Raw genomic sequence first — 27,154 nt, 5'->3', positions numbered from 1 at the left:
ACAGGCACGGGCGAAAGCGGCAAGAGCACTTTTATCAAACAGATGAGGATCATCCACGGCACCGGCTACACCGACGAGGACAAGCGAGGCTTCACCAAGCTGGTGTACCAGAACATCTTCACCGCCATGCAGGCCATGATTAAGGCCTCGGAGACGCTCAAGATCCCTTACAAATACGAGCACAACAAGGTACATGGAGGAGTGTTGTGTATTTTTAGAAAGCTGTCTATCAGACTCGGAGCAGGCATCCAGTAATCATTTCCTGTCCTTTTTTTTTTTTTTTTTACACTTCCTATGTCCCACTATACGGCGCACACAGATAAACAGAATGCCAACAAAAAAGCGGCGTGTCATTGGAAGTTGTAGCCATGACTGTGCTGCAGGACTTTTCTTTTTTTTTTTTTAATGAGACCATTTGCATTTTCCATTTGTGCCCACCCTCAATGACCGGAAACTTTTATAGAGATTGGAAGCACTGATCAATTATTTACATGTGCACCAGCGTCCGGTGTCCGCTCATGTCCTGCCTTGTTGTCGGCTGAGGCGCTTCTAGGAGGAAATGCTCACTAATGCGCTGACCTGCTTCAGGTGCTAGTAAAGTTGGTTAAGTGTTATTGTGAGGAGTGTCACACGTGTTTAAAGCAACAATGTGGAACATTAACATTGTTCAGATCATGCTGATGTTACCCTGGCTTGTTATAAGGAGAATGGAATCTTTGTTGATGCCATGGCGTAATTATTAATGACTGAGTAGAACTTGAATATATTATGATACAAACCCCGTTTCCATATGAGTTGGGAAATTGTGTTAGATGTAAATATAAACGGAATACAATGACTTGCAAATCCTTTTCAACCCATATTCAATTGAATGCACTACAAAGACAAGATATTTGATGTTCAAACTCATAAACTTTATTTTTTTTTTGGCAAATAATAATTAACTTAGAATTTCATGGCTGCAACACGTGCCAGAGTAGTGGGGAAAGGGCATGTTCACCACTGTGTTACATGGCCTTTCCTTTTAACAACACTCAGTAAACGTTTGGGAACTGAGGAGACACATTTTTGAAGCTTCTCAGGTGGAATTCTTTCCCATTCTTGCTTGATGTACAGCTTAAGTTGTTCAACAGTCCGGGGGTCTCCGTTGTGCTATTTTAGGCTTCATAATGCGCCACACATTTTCAATGGGAGACAGGTCTGGACTACAGGCAGGCCAGTCTAGTACCCGCACTCTTTTACTATGAAGCCACGTTGATGTAACACGTGGCTTGGCATTGTCTTGCTGAAATAAGCAGGGGCGTCCATGGTAACGTTGCTTGAATGGCAACATATGTTGCTCCAAAACCTGTATGTACCTTTCAGCATTAATGGCGCCTTCACAGATGTGTAAGTTACCCATGTCTTGGGCACTAACACACCCCCATACCATCACAGATGCTGGCTTTTCAACTTTGCGCCTATAACAATCCGGATGGTTCTTTTCCTCTTTGGTCCGGAGGACACGACATCCACAGTTTCCAAAAACAATTTGAAATGTGGACTCGTCAGACCACAGAACACTTTTCCACTTTGTATCAGTCCATCTTAGATGAGCTCAGGCCCAGCGAAGCCAACGGCGTTTTTGGGTGTTGTTGATAAACGGTTTTCGCCTTGCATTGGAGAGTTTTAACTTGCACTTACAGATGTAGAGACCAACTGTAGTTACTGACAGTGGGTTTCTGAAGTGTTCCTGAGCCCATGTGGTGATATCCTTTACACACTGATGTCGCTTGTTGATGCAGTACAGCCTGAGGGATGGAAGGTCACGGGCTTAGCTGCTTACGTGCAGTGATTTCTCCAGATTCTCTGAACCCTTTGATGATATTACGGAGCGTAGATGGTGAAATCCCTAAATTCCTTGCAATAGCTGGTTGAGAAAGGTTTTTCTTAAACTGTTCAACAATTTGCTCACGCATTTGTTGACAAAGTGGTGACCCTCGCCCCATCCTTGTTTGTGAATGACTGAGCATTTCATGGAATCTACTTTTATACCCAATCATGGCACCCACCTGTTCCCAATTAGCCTGCACACCTGTGGGATGTTCCAAATAAGTGTTTGATGAGCATTCCTCAACTTTATCAGTATTTATTGCCACCTTTCCCAACTTCTTTGTCACGTGTTGCTGGCATCAAATTCTAAAGTTAATGATTATTTGCAACAACAAAAATTTTTTTATCAGTTTGAACATCAAATATGTTGTCTTTGTAGCATATTCAATTGAATATGGGTTGAAAAGGATTTGCAAATCATTGTATTCCGTTTATATTTACATCTAACACAATTTCCCAACTCATATGGAAACGGGGGTTTGTACAATGCAGTCTTTGAATGGGCGTATACTGGAGCACTGTCGGACTGTGACGTGTGAAACACACAGTCACACCTGTTGCTTTACAATAAACTGGCGACTATTTTAAAAATGAACTGATGACTTGTTTAGAGTGTAGCGCATTCGAGACATTAAATGAACAAGTTTCAGCTGCTCTCGGTAGTTGTACTCTCTCACCAAAATGTTGTTAATGTTCTGGGCCCCTGCTCTGCTGCTCCTACTCCTGGCCTCTTTTCCAACTATTCTCTGATGTCTGTAATTGTGCTTTTTGGAGGGTATCCTAACCCTGCTGGAGTTCGCTCGCGCTCATTTAATTGCGATGAGGACGTGCCGTGTCTGCAAGAACGAACCGCGGTGTGAACAAAAACATGTTTTTAAGAAGACTGCAAAGGGCTTATTGAAATTATTAAAATTAGAATATTGTACGACTTGCGGCTTTGTTTTAATTCGGATTAATTTGTATGAATTAGTTCACTGTACCCCGCCTTCCGCCTGAATGCAGCTGAGATAGGCTCCAGCGACCCCAAAAATGGACAAGCGGTAGAAAATGGATGGATGGATGCATAATCATTTTGTCATAGAGGCTACTGGGTCTATGTGTGCGCCCTTAGAATTGTCATCACCTTTTTTGATTGATTGAGACTTTTATTAGTAGATTGCACAGTACAGTACATATTCCGTACAATTGACCACTAAATGGTAACACCCGAATACGTTTTTCAGCTTGTTTAAGTTGGGGTCCACGTTAATCAATTCATGGTAAGACTTTCCCCCCTACAAGACGGCCCTGATTGCTATCAACCCATACGCCCTCTGTTATTGACGTAATAGCAGTGATGGGCAGTAACAGACTACATGTAGCTAAGCTACGTAGCTTAACTACACTTACCAGTAGCTAGGCTACTTCTTAAACAAGTAGCTTTTCCTGTGGCTTAGCTACTTTTAGACCCATGTAGCTCGGTAGCTTACATCAAAGCTACAAAGAGAGAAAATGGACTGCCTATCCAGGCCAAAAAAAATGGCTAAAAAACAATGACCTGGATGGATGAGAACCTCCATATATATGGAGAAAATCCATGATGAATGGTTGGTGTTCCTATGATGAGTCACAATTGGCCAAGGTTAGGGCGAAACATTATGGACTGGCCAATCAGAGGCAAGATACGGCGGGTCATCGAAACTAGTAAGCAAAATTATAAGTCACGCACTCATGTCACATGACGACGAGGGAGTCCGAGACAGAGGGACGCTTCAAGCTGACAACACACAAAAAAAGAAACATACTTGAAAATGGGAGAGGGATTCTCTCCCGCAGATTAGATTTTTCCTTCAGTGATGGAGACGACGTCCAGGAAACCCACAATAATGCATGTCCTTGGCCATATGCGTTTAGAGAAAACAATGCCCAAAACCTTAGTTTTTAGTTGTTTACTCTGTAAACCGAAATCAGAACTGCTCTCTTCCATCTAAGACGTCCAACACAAATTTAGGAACACACATTAAGGTGAGTTGAGTTCATAAAAGTTTTACTGCACATAACCATTACCAACTGCTCCCAAACAACTCACAAGTCATTGTTTTTTTTTGTGTCAAAATATAGATAGATGGTGTTACTGTAGGTAGAGAAAATGAATACAATTATCGGGGTGGGCTAAAGAAAAGGCAAACTAAATACAGTAAATACAGTGGGGTGCACACAGGTAGTTGTAGGGTGTCCCCAGCTAAATGACAGATAGTTAATAGTAATGGACCCTTATTGATATTATACATGTGGGCCCATAGATATAAATCTTGTTAAATGTAGCAAGCTACTTTTGCCGTGTAGCTTGTAGTATAGTTTGTTACAATTCTCTGGGGATAGCTTCCCCTGTAGATTAGAATAGAATAGAATAAAATGTACTTTATTGATCCCTGGGGGAAATTCAGCACCACAGTTCGCTCACAATAGACAATAAACACTTAGGTATTTTTTACATGTGAATAATATAAATACAGTCTATTATACAGCATTATTCACATGTGAATAACATAAATACAGTCTATTATACAGCATTATTCACATGTGAATAACAAATAGTCTATTATACAGCATTATTCACATGTGAATAATATAAATACAGTCTATTATACAGCATTATTCACATGTGAATAATATAAATACAGTCTATTATACAGCATTATTCACATGTGAATAACATAAATACAGTCTATTATACAGCATTATTCACATGTGAATAACATAAATACAGTCTATTATACAGCATTATTCACATGTGAATAACATAAATACAGTCTATTATACAGCATTATTCACATGTGAATAATATAAATACAGTCTATTATACAGCATTATTCACATGTGAATAATATAAATAGTCTATTATACAGCATTATTCACATGTGAATAATATAAATACAGTCTATTATACAGCATTATTCACATGTGAATAACATAAATACAGTCTATTATACAGCATTATTCACATGTGAATAACATAAATACAGTGTATTATACAGCATTATTCACATGTGAATAACATAAATACAGTCTATTATACAGCATTATTCACATGTGAATAACATAAATACAGTCTACTTTACATCATTATTCACATGTGAATAACATAAATACAGTCTATAATACAGCATTATTCACATGTGAATAATATAAATACAGTCTATTATACAGCATTATTCACATGTGAATAATATAAATACAGTCTATTATACAGCATTATTCACATGTGAATAATATAAATACAGTCTATTATACAGCATTATTCACATGTGAATAACATAAATACAGTCTATTATACAGCATTATTTACATGTGAATAACATAAATGCAGTCTATTATACAGCATTATTTACATGTGAATAACATAAATACAGTCTATTATACAGCATTATTCACATGTGAATAACATAAATACAGTCTATTATACAGCATTATTCACATGTGAATAACATAAATACAGTCTATTATACAGCATTATTCACATGTGAATAACATAAATACAGTCTATTATACAGCATTATTCACATGTGAATAACATAAATACAGTCTATTATACAGCATTATTTACATGTGAATAACATAAATACAGTCTATTATACAGCATTATTTACATGTGAATAACATAAATACAGTCTATTATACAGCATTATTCACATGTGAATAACATAAATACAGTCTATTATACAGCATTATTTACATGTGAATAACATGAATACAGTCTATTATACAGCATTATTCACATGTGAATAATATAAATACAGTCTATTATACAGCATTATTCATATGTGAATAACATAAATACAGTCTATAATACAGCATTATTCACATGTGAATAATATAAATACAGTCTATTATACAGCATTATTTACATGTGAATAACATAAAGACAGTCTATTATACAGCATTATTCAAATGTGAATAACATAAATACAGTCTATTATACAACATTATTCACATGTGAATAATATAAATAGAGTCTATTATACAGCATTATTCACATGTGAATAACATAAATACAGTCTATTATACAGCATTATTCACATGTGAATAATATAAATACAGTCTATTATACAGCATTATTTACATGTGAATAATATAAATACAGTCTATTATACAACATTATTCACATGTGAATAATACAAATACAGTCTATTATACAGCATTATTCACATGTGAATAATATAAATACAGTCTATTATACAGAATTATTCACATGTGAATAATATAAATACATTATACATTTACATTACATGTACAGTCAAAAGGAACATATGCATTATACAGTCTGATGGCTGTCGGTATGAAGGACTTCCTGTGTCGTTCCGTGTTGCATTAGCTACATTTAATTGAGAGTAACTTGTATCTTAGCTTACTACATTTTCCAAGTAGCTTGCCCATCCCTGTTTAGGTGTTCATCTATCCAGGGACACAGTGTAATAGGCACCAAACACCGGGTCACATGCAGTGAAGCAGCAGGAGCATGTGCATCAGAATGCTGATGCTTCTCTCGCGTAGAAACAATAACACAATACAGAACTGTGACGCTTCACACCGACTACATTCAGCGACATTTAAAAGTATGAAATGGTTGCCTGCTCATAAGACAGTCAACATCCTCCCACTCTGATAAAGTGCAGTTGGCCTCCGATGGGAAGTGTCGCACTTCCGACTTAAAGGCCTACTGAAATGAATTTTTTTTATTTAAACGGGGATAGCAGATCTATTCTGTGTCATACTTGATCATTTTGCGATATTGCCATATTTTTGCTGAAATGATTTAGTATAGAACAACGACGATAAAGATCGCAACTTTTGGTATCTGATAAAAAAAAAGGCTTGCCCCTACCGGAAGTAGCGTGACGTAGTCAGTTGAACATATACGCAAAGTTCCCTATTGTTTACAATGATGGCCGCATGAAGTGAGAGAGATTCGGACCGAGAAAGCGACAATTTCCCCATTAATTTGAGCGAGGATGAAAGATTTGTGGATGAGTAAAGTGCAAGTGAAGGACTAGTGGGGAGTTGAAGCTATTCAGATAGGGAAGATGCTGTGAGAGCCGGGGGTGACCTGATATTCAGCTGGGAATGACTACAACAGTAAATAAACACAAGACATATATATACTCTATTAGCCACAACACAACCAGGCTTATATTTAATATGCCACAAATTAATCCTGCATAAAAACACCTACGTGTTTGTTATGCTAGTTCCTAGCTCCATAGAACGCGCCAATACAATTCAAACACCTGATCAACACACACAATCACTCAGCCCAAAAGACCGTTCACCTAACCCAAGGTTCATAAAGCTTATATATTTTTAAAAAGTTACGTACGTGACGCGCACATACGGTCAAGCTATCAAATGTTTATCAGCCAAGGCTGCATACTCACGGTACCTGATATTCAGCTGGGAATGACTACAACAGTAAATAAACACAAGACATATATATACTCTATTAGCCACAACACAACCAGGCTTATATTTAATATGCCACAAATTAATCCTGCATAAAAACACCTACGTGTTTGTTATGCTAGCTCCTAGCGCCTCTGCTAGCTCCTAGCTCCATAGAACACGCCAATACAATTCAAACACCTGATCAACACACACAATCACTCAGCCCAAAAGACAGTTCACCTAACCCAATGTTCATAAAGCTTATATATTTTAAAAAAAGTTACGTACGTGACGCGCACATACGGTCAAGCTATCAAATGTTTAGCAGCCAAGGCTGCATACTCACGGTACCTGGTATTCAGCTGGGAATGACTAAAACAGTAAATAAACACAAGACATATATTTACTCTATTAGCCACAACACAACCAGGCTTATATTTAATATGACACAAATTAATCCTGCATAAAAACACCTACGTCTTTGTTATGCTAACTCCTATGCTAGCTCCTAGCTCCATAGAACACGCCAATACAATTCAAACACCTGATCAACACACACAATCACTCAGCCCAAAAGACCGTTCACCTAACCCAAGGTTCATAAAGCTTATATATTTTTAAAAAGTTACGTACATACGCAAAAAAAAAGTTGCGCACATACGGTCAAGCGATCAAATGTTTAGAAGCCAAAGCTGCATACTCACGGTAGCACGTCTGCGTCTTTGTCATCCAAATCAAAGTAATCCTGGTAAGAGTCTGTGTTGTCCCAGTTCTCTACAGGCGTCTGTGTATCGAAGTCAAAAGTCCTCCTGGTTAGAGTCTCTGTTATCCGAGTTCTTCCATCTTGACTGCATCTTTCGGGAATGTAAACAAAGACCCGCCGGCTGTGTACTGTTGTTGCTGACTTCCTTCGAAAAATACGTCCGTTTCGCATCGACAACTTTCTTCTTTGCTTGCTCAGCTTCTTTCTCCATAATGCAATGAACATAATTGCAACAGATTCACGAACACAGATGTCCAGAATACTGTGGAATTATGAAATAAAAACAGAGCTTTTTCGTATTGGCTTCAATGTGGAAGGCATACCCGTGTTCCCCGGGCTACGTCACGCGCATACGTCATCCTCAGAGGCGTTTCGAACCGGAAGTTTAGCGGCAAATTTAAAATGTCACTTTATAAGTTAACCCGGCCGTATTGGCATGTGTTATAATGTTAAGATTTCATCATTGATATATAAACTATCAGACTGCGTGGTCGGTAGTAGTGGGTTTCAGTAGGCCTTTAAGAAAAGAAGACAGCAAAAATGAAAGTGACATGTCCTTGATTGTCTCCCTGCATTTAGAGTAAACAATACAACATTATGTCGTGTAGGGGTGCAGTGGTACAGGTACCCCACGGTAAGGTCCGCACTTAGGTTTTTGGACCACTGTCGTTTTAGGTACGTTTTTTTGTGTTTAAGGATTTTTTTTTTTTCCCTTTCAAAATTGTCCCTTTATTTTGCTCGTCTGCAAAAGCTGCATTTAGCAGTACAAAGGGTATCACTGGTATACTGAATATTATACAACTTTTTAAAAGTTATTATTCCTTGATTTATCGTTTACACGAGTGCTTCTCGCAAGCGGTGGCCAAAATTGCTGACATTTTTTAAGCTTGTATGTCATGATGAAAACACATTTAAGTGCAGTTTAATGTGTTTAAAATAGCAACGTATGCTAGCTTAAAACTAGTTCAATGATCAGTTGCAGATAAAAGCTTATTTTGTGGCAAAACACAACCTCAAAAGTGTCTTTTAGAGGTTTTGAGTACCGTACATGGTATACAGTATATGAGGAGTTGAATCACAGACATACAAAGTTAGATTAAACACATTTTTAAGCATGAAAAATAAGGTTTTTTTTCTGATTAATTCCATAGGGATTAAGAAAGTATCGGTGTAACTCGTCGCTGCCACCACAGCCTGGGGGGGGCAATAGACTACAGACTGCGGTGAAGTAGGCCGACTTCGTCGCGTAAAGAAGCCTACAATTTTTGGTTGTGTTTTCCGCTCCATTTGCTGAATGGCGATATATATCTCGGTATTTTTTCCGTAAAGTAAAAACAAAACAGTCCTAGTTACCTGAGACACTAAGTGTGTCATTATTATGACTTAGTAAGTCAATATTTAGACTTAGCAATTTACTAAGTCAAAATAATGACTTACTAAGTCAAAATAATGACTTACTAAGTCAAATGAATGACTTACTGTAAGTAAGCGTTTGCAATAATCGCTTTGAAAAAAATAATTAAAAGTGGGGCAACATGCTGACATATGTTCAACTCCATCCATCCATTTTCTACCGGCTTTTCATCCGGGTGGAAGGCGGCGTACACCCTGGACAAGTCGCCACCTCATCGCAGGGCCAACACAGATAGAGAGACAACATTCACACTCACATTCACACACTAGGGCCAATTTAGTGTTGCCAATCAACCTATCCCCAGGTCCGTGACCCAAAATATGTGTCTGCTTGCATTAGATTGTGCATGTTCATCCATCCATCTTCTTCTGCTTTTCCGAAGTCCGGTCGCGGGGGCAGCTGCCTAAGCAGAGAATCCCAGACTTCCCCTCTCCCCAGCCACTTCGTCGAGCCTCCTAGGGAATCCCGAGGCGTTCCTAGGCCAGCCGGGTAACATGGTCTTCCCCATGGCCCCATGGTCACACCTCCCCAGGGAGCGTCCAGGGGGGAATTCTGACCAGATGCCCGAACCAACTTATCTGGCTCCTCTCGATGTGGAGGAGCAGCAGGTTTACTTTGAGCTCCCCACCCTATCTCTAAGGAGACCCCCGCCACCAGGAAACTCATTTCGGCAGCTTTTACCCGTGATCTTGTCGTTTCGGTCATAACCCAAAGCTCACGACCATAGGTGAGGAAGGGAAAGTAGCTCGACTGGTGAATTGAGAGCTTTGCCTTCCGGCTCAGCTCCTCCTTTACCACAAGGGATTGTGCAGGTGTCCTGAATAAAGTAGTCCAGCTGGTTGTAGTACGTGTCATAACCTCATTCTCAATTCTCAGATATAACAGAAGTCCTAATTGCAAACATTATTTACAAAGAGGACCATGTTGGAATTCATTATTAACAAGGCAACACAGTCCTCCTGGGACGCACAGAACTAGAAACTGGGCCGACCCAAAATTCCCCTTAATTGGCCCAAAGAGAGTTGCAATTGAGATATTTGGTCCATGTCGAGCCTCAGGGCGTCCTAATATAGAAAACGTCGATGATTAGCATTCGCCTTACCTGTGGTTGTTTGATAAAGAGTCTTCCTCTGTGGTCTTTTGTCCCCAGGCAAACGCCAACATCGTGAGAGATGTGGACGTGGAGAAGGTCCACCAAGTTTGAGAACCCTTACGTAGACGCCATCAAGAGCTTATGGAACGACCCGGGCATCCAGGAGTGTTACGATCGAAGGAGGGAGTACCAGCTCTCCGACTCCACCAAATAGTGAGCGTCCGCTTCCGGGAGAGCCGCACTGTTCCTGGAAAAAAACGGCAAATACACAAATGTCACCGCTTTATTGTAACAGTTACCTGAACGCGTTGGACCGGATCGCTGAAACCGCCTACTTGCCCACTCAGCAAGACGTGCTGAGGGTTCGAGTCCCCACCACAGGCATCATCGAGTACCCTTTTGACCTGCAGAGCGTCATTTTCAGGTGATTGCCAGCAGACGGCACAAGTAGGGTCCGCTCTCATATGATGGATTGATAATATGAGCTTGTATCTAAAGTCGTTAATAATTAATGGCTTTGATACAAGCAATCCTGCAGCCTGTTTACTTGTGCAAAGCTGGTTAGACAGTTAACATCTAAATGTCCTTCAATAAGCACACAAGATTGGTCTTGTCTAGAGATGTCCGATAATGGCTTTTTTTACGATATCCGATATTCCGATATTGTCCAACTCTTAATTACCGATTCCGATATCAACCTTCAGCTTTGGAGACTTTGCTATAACTCTTTGATACGTGTTTATATTGACACATGTGGTGTATTAGACTGCAATGTTATTCTATTAGGTATGTCAAGCTTGTGTGCTTAGCTGTTGTGTAGCTGCGAGTAGCTTGTAGTCTACCATTGTTTATTTTTTGTACATGCACTAAAATTAGGGATGCCCGATAATATCGGCAGTCCGATATTATCGGGCATCCCTAATTTTAACTTTAAATGCTTTAAAATGTAATATCAGAAATTATCGGTATCGGTTTCAAAAGTAAAATTTTTTGACTTTTTAAAACGCTGTTGTGTACACGGACGTAGGGAGAAGTACAGGGCGCCAATAAACCTTAAAGGTGCTGCCTTTGCGTGCTGGCCCAATCACAGGTCACACTGAGGGTAGCCGTATAAACAACTTTAACACTGTTACAAATATGCGTCACACTGTGAACCCACACCAGACAAGAATGACAAACACATTTCGGGAGAACATCCGCACCGTAACACAACATAAACACAACAGAACAAATACCCAGAACCCCTTGCAGCAGCTAACTCTTCCGGGACACTACAATATACACCCCCCGCTACCCCCTAACCCCCCGCCCCCCACCTCAACCTCCTCATGCTCTCTCAGGGAGAGCATGTCCCAAATTCCAAGCTGCTGTTTTGAGGCATGTTAAAATAAAATAATGCACTTTGTGACTTCAATAATAAATATGGCAGTGCCATGTTGGCATTTTTTTTCCATAACTTGAGTTGATTTATTTTGGAAAACCTTGTTACATTGTTTAATGCATCACAACAAAATTAGGCATAATAATGTGTTAATTCCACAACTGTATATAGTTGTGGAATAAGTATCCAGTTGTATATAAGTATCCAGTAACAAGCGTCGTATTCAATGAATAATCGTGGCCACGAGGTGTCATCCAAAACGAATTACCACTCAACTTCAACTTAAAGACATCGTAAGTCCATTTCAGTTAAATTAATTAGTGTTTTTATTCCTGTCATTGTTCTCTTTCTCATATCACTTGATCAAGCCTTTTTTATTATTCCACATTACTAGATGATAAAAATTAGGGATGTCCGATAAATGCTTTAAAATGTAATATCGGGAATTATCGGTTTCAAGATTATCGGTATCTGTTTCAAAAAGTAAAATTTATGACTTTTTAAAACGCCGCTGTGTACACGGACGTAGAGAGAAGTACAGAGCGCCAATAAACCTTAAAGGCACTGCCTTTGCGTGCCGGCCCAGTCACATAATATCTACGGCTTTTCACACACACAAGCGAATGCAAGGCATTCTTGGTCAACAGCCATACAGGTCACACTGAGGGTGGCCGTATAAACAACTTTAACACAGTTACAAATATGCGCCACACCAAACAAGTATGACAAACACATTTCGGGAGAACATCCGCACCGTAACACAACATAAACACAACAGAACAAATACCCAGAACCCCTTACAGCACTAACTCTTCCGGGACGCTACAATATACACCACCCGCTGTCCCCTAGCCCCCCAATCCCGGCCACCTCCTTAACCTCCTCATGCTCTCTCAGGGAGACCATGTCCCAAATTCCAAGCTGCTGTATTGAGGCATGTAAAAAAAAAAATAATGCACTTTGTGACTTCAATAATAAATATAGCAGTGCCATGTTGGCATTTTTTTTCCCATAATTTGAGTTGATTTATTTTGGAAAACCTTGTTACATTGTTTAACGCATCCAGCGGGGCATCACAACAAAATTAGGCATAATAATGTGTTAATTCCCCGACTGTATACTGTATATCGGTATCGGTTGATATCGGTATCGGTAATTAAGAGTTGGACAATATCAGAATATCGGCAAAAAAGCCATTATCGGACATCTCTAATAAAAATGTATGACTTGTGCTGATAATGTATTGATTCAATATCTGTATCGGCGAGGCTTGAATATCGATATCGTATCTGAAGTGAAAAAGTTGTATCGGGACACTCCCGAGTCACGAGCAGTAATGGCCGCCTCTAATCCTCTGCTTCACTAACAGGATGGTGGATGTCGGGGGTCAGAGGTCAGAGAGGAGGAAGTGGATTCACTGCTTCGAGAACGTCACGTCCATCATGTTCCTGGTGGCACTCAGCGAATACGACCAAGTCCTCGTGGAGTCCGACAACGAGGTGAAGCACCGTGTTAACAGTTCACTTGCCGCGGCTCGTTTCTGATGGTTCTCATTGTTTCCAGAACCGAATGGAGGAGAGCAAAGCACTCTTCAGGACGATAATCACGTACCCGTGGTTCCAGAACTCCTCCGTCATTCTGTTCCTCAACAAGAAGGACTTGCTGGAAGAGAAGATCTTGTACTCGCACCTGGTCGACTACTTCCCAGAGTATGATGGTGAGGATGAGCCTCGACGGGTTAATTAATCATTTCCTATTACTTTTGGACCACCACAGTAGGATTCTGGCGCTGTTTTTTTATTCTAAGATTCACCTTAGAGTCGCAATATAATTTGTCTAATTGACTTGTTACATATTTGTCCAGTAGATGGCAGCGTAACTGCAGAGACACTTTAACTTGTTAAAGTGGATCCTCTATTTACAAGGGGTAGCCAACAACTACACTGTAAAAACTAAAATCTAAGTAAGATGAAATATCTCAAATAAGGGTGATATTTGCTTATTTTCTGTCTGATAAGATAATTCTTCTCACTAAGCAGATTTTATGTTAGTGTTTTACTTGTTTTAAGGGTTTTGGTCCTAAATGATCTCAGTAAGATATTACAGCTTGTTGCTGAGATTTGATGACCTATATTGAGTAAAACATGCTTGAAACTAGAATATCAACTGTTGCAAAGCTGTGTCATCAACACTCACAAGTATAAAACTACTTTTTTAAAGTAACAATTTCTTACTTCAACCATGAAAAAAAAAAATTGTGATGCCGAATGCATATCATTATGTCAAGATAATGGCACTAGCCCAGGGCCGGCCCGTGGCATAGGCCGTATAGGCAAATGCTAAGGGCGCCGTTCATCAGGGGGCGCCACGCCAGTGCCACAAATGTTGGAGAAAAAAAAAAAGTTGGTACTATTATTTCTAAATAGAAAAAATAATCCCACGTTAATTAAAATTCAAAGTAAAGCCTATTTAATAGAAATATTATTTGTTACAACATTACGCCCCCCTACTCATCCCCCCGCACGGTGCGCCCCCTCCCTTCCCGTATCATGACTCTTTTTGGACGTCACCACATCAAAAAATCAACACAAGATGTCAAAACGGCCAAAACTGTCAGGTGCCCAGGGAAGAAAAAAGAGAAAAGAAGAGGAGGAGAAACGAGAAAAAGACAGAGGTAGCAGGTAGGTAACGTTAGCCTACATGAAATTATTTGTCTGTTACAGAATATGATAGTAACCTGGCTTTTTAGCATTAAGCTAATGTTACATGATTCGGCAATTGCTAATCAATAAATAGCTAGTTCTGTTTTAACGTCGGGTTAATATTGTGGAGGGGGCTAAATTGTTATGGAAATAATAATGTAACGTTAGGTAATTACATTATCCCACCTTACATTCCTCAGGGACATTTGTATTAGATCTTTTAAGCAGGTGTTTTTTGTTTACATTATTATTGCCTTCTGGTTAGCTAATGTTTGCCCTGCAGGTAATAGTCACTTTTCCACCCCTTTATATATTAGGTATAGTTGTAAGCCTAGTTGTTAAAGTGCACATCATTAATGTTAATAAAGCAATATCACATGAGAGGGAATGCTGTTTTTTAATTTGAGCACTGCTGTGATTCGGTTAAAGATAATCATAACATAACATTCTCATATAATATGTTAATTTGCTTTCTTTAAGTAAAAAAAAAAGGTCAAAGACAAAGCTATTCGGTTTCTAGTGAGTATATACACTTCACTGCCGATGTGGGGGGGCGCCACCTAAAATCTTGCCTAGGGAGCCAGATTGGTTAGGGCCAGGCCTGCACTAGCACTTACTTAATTTAAGAATATTTTTCAACATATTGAGCAAAAAGGTCTCTTTTTTTTCTACCAAGAAAAGTGCACTTGTTATTAGTGAGAATATACTTATTTTAAGGTATTTTTGGGTTCATTGAGGTTAGCTAATTTTACTTGTTTTGGAAAATTTTGACAAGCCGAAATTTTCTTGTTCTATTGGCAGATAATTTTGCTTAGTTCAAATAAAATACCCCTCATTTTTGTATTTTTTTTTTCTTGTTTCTGAACACTGACTTTTTGCAGTGTGACCATTACTAAACGCTAACAAAACACACAACTTTTACTGCTGTCCACAAAGTGCCCGCAAGGCATGTTGAATATTACAGCAGCAACTCCACTGGATGCTGCCATATACTGGAGTGAGATATTAGATGTGACGTGCACCTTTTTAAAATCACTGCACACTTTCATGGAGCCCAGGGGGGGGTATTCTAGAAAGCAGCTTCAGTAAAAACTATTCAGTTTGTAAAAGAAAATTCTGGGTGTTCCGTTTCAGAAAAAGAGTAGTAAGTCAAATTCAGAGTCAGTTACCATGGTAACTAACATCATGACCGTGACCTGCTCGCTAAACCCTGACTTTTTAAAGTCTCCTTCCTCCTGATAATACTGAAGCAAACTGTCAGACAATGATGGGTCTGTTACTTTGTAACCAGCACACTGCAAAAAGTCAGTGTTCAAAAACAAGAAAGAAAAATACAAAAATTAGGGGAATTTATTTGAACTAAGCAAAATTATCTGCCGATAGAACAAGAAAATTCGGCTTGTCAAGAATGTGTGTGTGAATGGGTGAATGTGGAAATAGTGTCTAGGCGCTTTGAGTACCTTAAAAGGTAGAAAAGCGCTATACAAGTATAACCCATAGGGTGTGGGGACCCCAAGAGGTAGTTGTAGGGTTTTACCATCTAAATCAGTGGTCCCCAACCACCGGGACGCGGCCCGGTACCGGTCCGTGGACCGATTGGTACTGGACCGCGGCCGCACAAGAAAAAAAAAATAAAAAATTTTATTTGTATTTTTTGTTTAATTAAATCAACATAAAAAACACAATATATACATTATACATCAATATAAATCAATAGTCTGCAGGGATACAGTCCAGCACACATGATTGTATTTCTTTATGACCAAAAAACAATTTTTTTTTTATTTTTTTAAATTAAATCAACATAAAAAACACAATATATACATTATATATCAATATAAATCAATACAGTCTGCAGGGATACAGTCCGTAAGCACACATGATTGTATTTTTATGACCAAAAAAAAACAAAACAAAAAAAAAAAAACTTTTTTTTTAACTACCCACGCCCCGGTCCGCAAGTACAAAAAGGTTGGGGACCACTGATCTAAATGACAGATAGTTAACAGTAATGGACCCTTAATGGGTACACTCTCAGTTACATTAATATTGATATTATGCATGTGGACCCATAGATACACTGCAAAAAGTCAGTGTTCAAAAGCAAGAAAAAAAAAATATATACAAATACAAAAATGAGGGGTATTTTATTTGAACTAAGCAAAATTATCTGCCAATAGAACAAGAAAATTCGGCTCGTCAAGACTTTCCAAAATAAGTAAAATTAGCTAACTTCAATGAATCCAAAAATACCTTAAAATAAGTATATTCTCACCAATAACAAGTGCACTTTTCTTGGTAGAAAAAAAAGAGACCTTTTTGCTCAATATGTTGAAAAATATTCTTAAATGAAGTAAATGCTGGTGCCATTATCTTGACATAATGATATGCGCTCGGCATTACATTTCTTGAAACCAGCAAACATATACAAAAAACTAATTTATTGTTCTTAATGGAAAGGCAACAAGGCAACCGCTTGTTACTCTCGGGGTTTCTTACCCGCTCAGGCAAATCATATGGTCTAAAAATGCATTTTTCCATGGATAACATGACATTATCGCGCCAAGTGCGTGCTCTTTCAGACAATTAGTGCGCATATATACAGCCCGGCCCCCAGCCAAAAAATTTTTATTGTAATTTTGAGGAATTTATCTGAATGTGCATGAACTATTTCTGTTCAAAATTGTTTGAAATGTCAAATGTTTAAATATTAACTGTCAGTTTACTGTACTGTGCCAACTGTACTACTATATGAGTACGTGTGTTCTATTGTTTCATTGAAAATAAAACAGCAAAGTCCATTTGGTGGTCATCTGTTTTAATTATGAGACACATTTGTGTCAAAATCATGATTTTTTTTTTTCATGCTTGAAATAAGAAATTATATATTCTAGTTTCAAGCATGTTTTACTCAATATAGGTCATCAAATCTCAGCAACAAGCTGTAATATCTTACTGAGATCATTTAGGACCAAAACCCTTAAAACAAGTAAAAGACTCTAACATAAAATCTGCTTAGTGAGAAGAATTATCTTATCAGACAGAAAATAAGCAAATATCCCCCTTATTTGAGATATTTCATCTTACTTAGATTTCAGTTTTTGCAGTGTACTGACTTCTTTGTCGCTTGCCTCGTTCCCGTCCAGGTCCGCAGAGGGACCCCCAGGCGGGCCGGGAGTTCATCCTGAAGATGTTCGTGGACCTGAACCCGGACAGCGACAAGATCATCTACTCGCACTTCACCTGCGCCACCGACACAGAGAACATCCGCTTCGTCTTCGCCGCCGTCAAGGACACCATCCTGCAGCTCAACCTGAAGGAGTACAACCTGGTGTAGCGGCCAACACACACCTACAGTATATGAGAACTCTAATCAAAGTTTAAAAAAAAACAACAAAAAAATCAATCCAATGCGTGGAATGCTAATTTATTTGCCATGTGTTTGATATTTGATTGTCAGGAGCAAATGAATTCATCTTGCTATTGAATAAAGAGCTAGTGAAAAGTGTGAGGGGTTGCTGGTTCAGAAGGCAGGGGTCCATTTTTATTAAGCTTTGCGCTTTTTGTGAATTTTTTTTTCTGAAAAACTTTGTGCAATTCAGTTGTCCTGTTTTGGGGTTGCGACATGAGGCCAAACCCCTACTTTTTTTTTTTTTTTTTTTTAGTAGAATGTTCCCCTGAACAGCGTCTTCTCAAGACTGACTGGTAATAAAAAGGCAAAAAACTGTGATTTTTGAAAAAAGTATTTCGCCTTGATATTGACGTTGGTACCGCCGCCAAGTACTAATGAGGTCGGTGGCGTTGTTTAAACGTGAGAGGGGACGCCGAAAGGATGTTCAACTGTGCCACATCAACTCTGTGTATTCTTTGCCGATGCCAAATGTCAAGCAGCCTGACCCCGCCCCCAAAAGCGAGCAGTGAGTGGCGGCTTGGCGCACTGAACTCTTCAAACTGTTTGTTGCCACAAGCCCCTCCCCCCCTCACCTCACCTGCTGTTCTTTCTTTTGAGGATCGTCCAATCACAGCCAGGCTGTCTTGACTGTTAGCTTGACAGCAGTGTGACGAGAAAAAAAAAATGGTGTTAAGAGTTTAAAGTTTGTACCAAAGTTTCTGATTGGCCGCACCACCTCCCTAGTCACTTTTGGATATGTTTTTGTAACAGTTCCCAAGAACACAAGGTTGTAACTTACATTTATTGAGGCATAGTGCAATTATGAATTATATAATCATTGTGTACATTGATATACACTACCGTTCAAAAGTTTGGGGTCACATTGAAATGTCCTTATTTTTGAAGGAAAAGCACTGTACTTTTCAATGACGATAACTTTAAACTAGTCTTAACTTTAAAGAAATACACTCTATACATTGCTAATGTGGTAAATGACTATTCTAGCTGCAAATGTCTGGTTTTTGGTGCAATCTCTACATAGGTGTATAGAGGCCCATTTCCAGCAACTATCACTCCAGTGTTCTAATGGTACAATGTGTTTGCTCATTGGCTCAGAAGGCTAATTGATGATTAGAAAACCCTTGTGCAATCATGTTCACACATCTGAAAACAGTTTAGCTCGTTACAGAAGCTACAAAACTGACCTTCCTTTGAGCAGATTGAGTTTCTGGAGCATCACATTTGTGGGGTCAATTAAACGCTCAAAATGGCCAGAAAAAGAGAACTTTCATCTGAAACTCGACAGTCTATTCTTGTTCTTAGAAATGAAGGCTATTCCACAAAATTGTTTGGGTGACCCCAAACTTTTGAACGGTAGTGTATATATATATATATATATATATATATATATATATACACACAGTATATATGTATATATATATATATACACACACATATATATATATATATATATATATATATGGCAGTGTCTTTGTTGGCTTTTTAATCATGACATTTTTTGCCAGATTGAATGTGCGGTTTTGAAAATATGTATCTATGTAACTATTGTACGTCTAATAGCTAATTCTTTTTTTTGGAAGAAAATGTTATTTACATTGTTTTTTGTTTCCTTTTATATGAGGAGAATGTACATTTTTGGGCCGTTTTTTTTTTATTTCTCAGCAAAGAAATGTCAGCTTCAGAAGTTCATAAAGAGAAATATGATGATCCAACAAGCCATGTTATGTTGTTCATTATCTTTCCTCTCAAATCTTCAGCAAGCGTATCAAATATGAATTCGCATTCATGCTTTTCTTCTGAAGATTTTGTGTCGAAATTTGACTTTAATAAGAAACGAAAATACATCCATCAAAATAAGGATGTACCGTATTTTCCGGAGTATAAGTCGCACAGGCCGAAAATGCATAATAAAGAAGGAAAAAAACATATATAAGTCGCATTTTTTGGGGAAATGTATTTAATAAAACCCAACCCCAAGAATAGATATTTGAAAGGCAATTTAAAATAAAGAATAGTGAACAACAGGCTGAATAAGTGTACGTTATATGAGGCATAAATAACCAACTGAGAACGTGCCTGGTATGTTAACGTAACATATTATGGTAAGAGTCATTCAAATAACTATAACATATAGAACATGTTATACGTTTACCAAACAATCTGTCACTCCTAATCGCTAAATACCATGAAATCTTATACGTCTAATCTCTTACGTGAATAAGCGAAATAATATTATTTGATATTTTACGGTAATGTGTTAATAATTTCACACATAAGTCGCTCCTGAGAATAAGTCGCACCCCCGGCCAAACTATGAAAAAAACTGTGAGTTATAGTCCGAAAAATACGGTATTTATGTAACTATTGTACGTCTAATAGCTAATTCTTTTTTTTGGAAGAAAATGTTATTTACATGTCTTTTTGTTTCCTTTTATATGAGGAGAATGTACATTTTTGTGTTTTTTTAGGCAGTTTTTTGAATTTATTTCTCAGCAAAGACATGTCAGCTTCAGAAGTTCATAAAGAGAAATATGATGATCCAACAAGCCATGTTGTTCATTATCTTTCCTCTCAAATCTTCAGCAAGCATATCAAATATGAATTCGCATTAATGCTTTTCTTCTGAAGATTTTGTGTCGAAATTTGACTTCAATAAGAAACGAAAATACATCCATCAAAATAAGGATGTACCGTATTTTACGGAGTATAAGTCGCACCGGCCGAAAATGCATAATAAAGAAGGAAAAAAACATATATAAGTCGCATTTTTTGGGGAAATGTATTTAATAAAACCCAACCCCAAGAATAGACATTTGAAAGGCAATTTAAAATAAATAAAGAATAGTGAACAACAGGCTAAATAAGTGTAAGCTATATGAGGCATAAATAACCAACTGAGAACGTGCCTGGTATGTTAACGTAACATATTATGGTAAGAGTCATTCAAATAACTATAACATATAGAACATGCTATACGTTTACCAAACAATCTGTCACTCCTAATCGCTAAATCCCATGAAATCTTATACGTCTAGTCTCTTACGTGAATGAGCTAAATAATATTATTTGATATTTTACGGTAATGTGTTAATAATTTCACACATAAGTCGCTCCTGGGAATAAGTCGCACCCCCGGCCAAACTATGAAAAAAACTGCGAGTTATAGTCCGAAAAATACGGTATTTATGTAACTATTGTACGTCTAATAGCTAATTTTTTTTTTGGAAGAAAATGTTATTTACATGTTTTTTTGTTTCCTTTTATATGAGGAGAATGTACATTTTTGTGTTTTTTTGGGCCGTTTTTTTTTTTAATTTCTCAGCAAAGACATGTCAGCTTCAGAAGTTCATAAAGAGAAATATGATGATCCAACAAGCCATGTTGTTCATTATCTTTCCTCTCAAATCTTCAGCAAGCATATCAAATATGAATTTGCATTCATGCTTTTCTTCTGAAGATTTTGTGTCGAAATTTGACTTCAATAAGAAACGAAAATACATCCATCAAAATAAGGATGTACCGTATTTTTCGGAGTATAAGTCGCACCGGCCGAAAATGCCTAATAAAGAAGGAAAAAAACATATATAAGTCGCATTTTTTGGGGAAATGTATTTAATAAAACCCAACACCAAGAATAGACATTTGAAAGGCAATTTAAAATAAATAAAGAATAGTGAACAACAGGCTGAATAAGTGTATGTTATATGAGGCATAAATAACCAACTGAGAACGTGCCTGGTATGTTAACGTAACATATTATGGTAAGAGTCATTCAAATAACTATAACATATAGAACATGCTATACGTTTACCAAACAATCTGTCACTCCTAATCGCTAAATCCCATGAAATCTTATACGGCTAGTGTAGAGCTGCAACAACTAACCGATTAAATCGATTATAAAAATAGTTGGCGATTAATTTAGTCATCGATTCGTTGGATCTATGCTATGCGCAGAGGCAATTTTTATTTATTTATTTTTAAATTTTTTAATAAACCTTTATTTATAAACTACAACATGTACAAACAGCTGAGAAACAATCAAAATAAGTATGGTGCCAGTATGCTGGTTTTTTTTCAATAAAATACTGGAAAGGATAGAAATGTAGTTTGTCTCTTTTATCCGATTATTTTTTTTATTTTTTATTTTTATTTTTTATGTCCTGCCCAGCTTCTCGGGCAAATCATATAGCAGATGTAGATACCCATATCGGCTGTTCAGATTTACTTTACAAAAGAGAAGTGTAGGATACTTCTCTTGTTGCTTTACTTGTATTTTGACTTTATTAAATGTATTTATATTATCATTTGGTGCAGCCGGGCCGGAGCAGGAGGGGATAGAAAGAGAGAAAAAGGAAGACAGAGGGGGGAATTGTGGGGACAAGAGGGGCATTAGACAGAGAGACAAAAACAACAACAGCAAACACAACAACAACAACAACAGAGCAACATCAGCAAATACGACATGTACAAATATGATGGTAAAAGTAATAGCAAATAAGCAGTTAGCGAAAATTTAAAAAATAAAAAAATAAAATAAAAAATTACAGAAATGACAATGAGCATTATTACACTAAAAATGGAGCAATATGAATACCAATAGAAATAGTGTTATTGATAATAAACAATACCAGTACTTTACCTTTATTATCAACAATACAATTGTTCAAATGCAACAATACATATACGTAATGATAACTTGAGATACGAAAGAATGCAGAAAAATGGAGGGGAAGAAAGAGAAGCAACCTTAACCTTGTAGATTGTTATAGTAACAATAGGTTAAGCTTTGTCAGTGTGCCATGTGTTATACCCAGTTTACCCTAGGGCAACAACGTTAATATATGTTTGATGAAACGTGATTATGTGCATGAGTGTATGTGTGCATATGTACTTGTATATGTACAGTATGTGTATGTGTGCTTGTACAGTGAATGTATATGTACAGTATGTGTATACAGTATGTGTGTTTGTACAGTGAATGTATATGTACAGTATGTGTATATGTGTGTACAGCGAATGTATATGTACAGTATGTGTATACAGTGTGTGTGTTTGAACAGTGAATGTATATGTACAGTATGTGTAAATGTGTGTCTGTACAGTGAATGTATATGTACAGTATATGTATGTGTGTGTTTGTACAGTGAATGTATGTGTAGTATGTGTATGTGTGTGTTTGTACAGTGAATGTATATGTACAGTATGTGTATACAGTATGTTTGTATAATGAATGTGCGTGTGGATGTACGAACTTTGAGTGTGTAAATATGTACTGTATTTATTTGTATATGTATGTGGGAGCGTAGGTACCTATGTATGTCTGTATGTATGTGTGTGAGTATATGTGAATTTGCATGTACAATACATTTGACTCCCAGTGTGTGCGGGAGCCAGAGTACGGCCCCAGCCTCCCCGAGAACCCATCCCACAAACAGTAGGTGTGGTGCCCAGGGAACCAGGGGCCACCGCCCCCACGCAGCCAAGCCGGACAGCGACAGGAACCCCAGAGCCTGGCCCACCGTGCCGCCCACAAGGGCCAGCAGCAGGCCGCAGACAGACGCACCCGGACAAGGCACGAGAAAAACAGGGGGAAGCCAGACCCCAAGCCAGCGAGAGACCACACCCCACACGGACAGAAAGGCGGGACGCCCCGCCCGAGGGGCCCGGAGACCCCCCGCAACCGGACGGGAAGACCGCCCCCGCCCCACCGGCAACAGGGCCCCCACAAGCCCCCCCACCCCCGGAGAGCGCGGCGAGGCCAGCCCACGGCCACCCCACCCCAGCACGGGGCCACAGGAACCACCCACCCCACCCGCAGGGACCCCAACGATGGAGATGGAACAACCAGCAACCGCCCCGCCGAGTCCCCCCCTGAGGTAGGGGAATAAATAAATAAAATAAATAAATACATAATAATAATAATAATAATATTAATAAAATATATTTAAAAAAAAAAAAAAAAAAAAAAAAAGGGGGAAAAAATAAATAAATAAATAATTAAATCTATTTATAAAAAAAATAAATAAATAAATAAATAAATTTAAAAAAGAATTAAAAGAAGATCACAGACATGCTGACACACAAGGTCGCTACCCCAACAACTGGCCGACTCGCAGCACCTCGGAATACCCTGCAGCACCAAGCCACCACAGTAGACGCAGGGACCAGACCCAGCAGGCCCCAACCAAGACGGGCACCCGGAAGGGATGGACGGCGGGACCCAGGAGCTCCAGACACGCAGTCCGGATGCAGTAGCCTGTGGCGCCGACCCCCACCCGACAGGCAGGCCCAGAACGTACCCCCAGAAATATACATACATATATATATACATACACATAAACATACACATGTACACATACACACACATACACATGCATACACATACACATATATATACATACATACATACATACATACATACATACATACACACACACACATACACATACACAGTTTGTCAGCCCCGACAACCACCACGCGCGCGCGCTGCCACCAGTCACAACATCAGCCACCCCCCTGCACCAGACCCAGCAGCCACGGGCGCCCACACCACAAACAAACGGCAGCAGAAACAGCAGCCACAACACCCACAGACAGCCAGCACCACCCAATCAAATCAAAGCGATCAAAAAAAAAAAAAAAACGCGACCGGCAACCACACGCCAACAGGATCACAGATACCAGCCAGCGCCAGCCCGCCAGCAAGCCCAAACGCCAACACGCAAACAAGAGACACCAACACCCCCCTACCCCCACCACCACCCCAACCCAAACCCGCACAAACACACCACCGCCCAAACAACCGAGACACAGTATCCAGACCAGACACGGGCGCCGCGCCGCCACCACATCAAGTCGCCAACAGAGACTCCACAGCGCAAGGTCGGGCCACACGGGCACGGACCCCACCCAACAGGAAGCGAGACCCGCGCGACGCCACACACAAATAAATAATAAGATTAAACAAAAATAACAATAATTAAAAAAAAAAATATAAAATTTTTTATCCGATTATTAATCGAAGTAATAATCGACAGATTAATCGATTATCAAATTAATCGTTAGTTGCAGCCCTAGTCTAGTCTCTTACGTGAATGAGCTAAATATTATTTGATATTTTACGGTAATGTGTTAATAATTTCACACATAAGTCGCTCCTGAGTATAAGTCGCACCCCCGGCCAAACTATGAAAAAAAAATGTGATTAATAGTCCGAAAAATACGGTATTTATGTAACTATTGTACGTCTAATAGCTAATTCTTTTTTTGGGAAGAAAATGTTATTTACATGTTTTTTTGTTTCCTTTTATATGAGGAGAATGTACATTTTTGTGTTTTTTTAGGCAGTTTTTTAAATTTATTTCTCAGCAAAGACATGTCAGCTTCAGAAGTTCATAAAGAGAAATATGATGATCCAACAAGCCATGTTGTTCATTATCTTTCCTCTCAAATCTTCAGCAAGCGTATCAAATATGAATTTGCATTCATGCTTTTCTTCTGAAAATACATCCATCAAAATAAGGATGTACCGTATTTTTCGGAGTATAAGTCGCTCCGGAGTATAAGTCGCACCGGCCGAAAATGCATAATAAAGAAGGAAAAAAACATATATAAATCGCACTGGAGTATAAGTCGCATTTTTGGGGGAAATTTATTTGATAAAACCCAACACCAACATGCTATACGTTTACCAAACAATCTGTCACTCCTAATCGCTAAATCCCATGAAATCTTATACGTCTAGTCTCTTACGTGAATGAGCTGTATAATATTATTTGATATTTTACGGTAATGTGTTAATAATTTCACACATAAGTTGCTCCTGAGTATAAGTCGCACCCACGGCCAAACTATGAAAAAAACTGCGACTTATAGTCCGAAAAATACGGTAGTAGATTTTTCATTTTTATATCTAACTTGAACAAATTGTTTAACATAGGGCTCAATATCGCCGTTTTTTTTTTTATTTGATGCTTTTTTCTTTTATTTTTTGGCATAAAAATACAATGATCCAACAAGTAATATGTTGCCATTATTTATTTTAATTGTTAATTAAACTGATGCAGCCAAAATGTGGGGCAACAACAGGTATCATTTATATTAGACTGACCATACGTCCTCTTTTCACCGGACATGTCCTCTTTTGCGGGGCTGTCCGGGCGGAGTTTCTTAAATGCCTCAAATGTCCGGCATTTTGAGTTAGGGTTGCGTGTATTTTCAATGTACGTTCAGGGTTAAGAAGGGGTTAAAAACAAAACAAATTGTGCGCGCAGCAGCATTCGTGAGGGAGGGGCAGAGACAGAGAGAGAGAGAGTTATGATAAACGCGCATGCGTCGCCAGGCTCTGCTTTTTATCCATAGATTTATCAGATTTAATTTTTTATTATCTATAGCAGGGGTGTCAAAAGTGTGCCCCGGAGGCCATTTGCGGCCCACAGCTAATGTTTTAAAGGCCCACGACACATTCTAAAAATACTATTAAAATAAAAAAAAACATAACAAAAGTGAAATAAAAAAGCTTAAAGGTGAAATGTAATTTAGAAAAAGTTGCAATGTTGACTAATAAAACAAAGCTGTTTTTTTTCTTTCAAACTGTCATTGCTCAAAACATAATATTGAATCAAAATCAATGTTATTATGAATTATTGACCTATCCAAGGTTCCGATTACTTCACATCAAATATTCCACTTTGAAAAATATTTTTGGTGGAAGATTTTGCATATTTTGTGTGTTTGCCATAAAAAACATATTTTTGTTTGACAAAAAAGGGCAAAAAACAAACTAAAACATTTTGAAATGAGGGATAAATCTGAAGTTGATGTAGACTCCAAAGATTTAAGCGTTAAATATAAAATGTATGTATGCCCTGGCACACCATTATCATCATTTCATGACCGAAGCAAAACACTTTTTACACTTTTATACTGAAATAAATACACCTACAACTTATTAAATACAAACATAGAAAACACTACCAGCAGTGGTAAAGTTTAGATCCATGAAGGAAAGAAGAAAGTGAATGAATGTTTATAACTGAATACATTTGTGTACAGCTCCACTAATGGACATAGGAGTGTTACTTTCAAAGGCAA

At 38.4% G+C, this 27,154-nt stretch overlaps 1 protein-coding gene and 1 long non-coding RNA gene across 2 annotated transcripts in view; one reads left to right on the top strand and one right to left on the bottom strand.

Annotated features, from left to right (window-relative positions):
* Positions 1-18,154, top strand: LOC133632956 (guanine nucleotide-binding protein G(q) subunit alpha-like). The gene is given in 7 exon segments (XM_062025820.1): positions 1-189; positions 10,621-10,662; positions 10,664-10,776; positions 10,859-10,987; positions 13,314-13,443; positions 13,508-13,661; positions 17,793-18,154. Coding segments are annotated over 7 exon segments (906 nt in total). The 5' UTR covers positions 1-42; the 3' UTR covers positions 17,984-18,154.
* Positions 10,519-27,154, bottom strand: part of LOC133632958 (uncharacterized) — a 24,479-nt gene continuing 7,843 nt past the window's right edge. Inside the window, exon 3 of the long non-coding RNA XR_009821740.1 lies at positions 10,519-10,810. This is a non-coding gene — a long non-coding RNA (uncharacterized LOC133632958). The remainder of the gene's footprint in view (positions 10,811-27,154) is intronic.

This window comes from Entelurus aequoreus, linkage group LG17, assembly GCF_033978785.1.
Source record: "Entelurus aequoreus isolate RoL-2023_Sb linkage group LG17, RoL_Eaeq_v1.1, whole genome shotgun sequence".
In the NCBI taxonomy this organism is placed as follows: Eukaryota; Metazoa; Chordata; class Actinopteri; order Syngnathiformes; family Syngnathidae; genus Entelurus; species Entelurus aequoreus.
The sequence above is the reverse complement of the archived record's forward strand: the minus strand, read 5'-3'. Positions and strand labels throughout refer to the sequence as shown.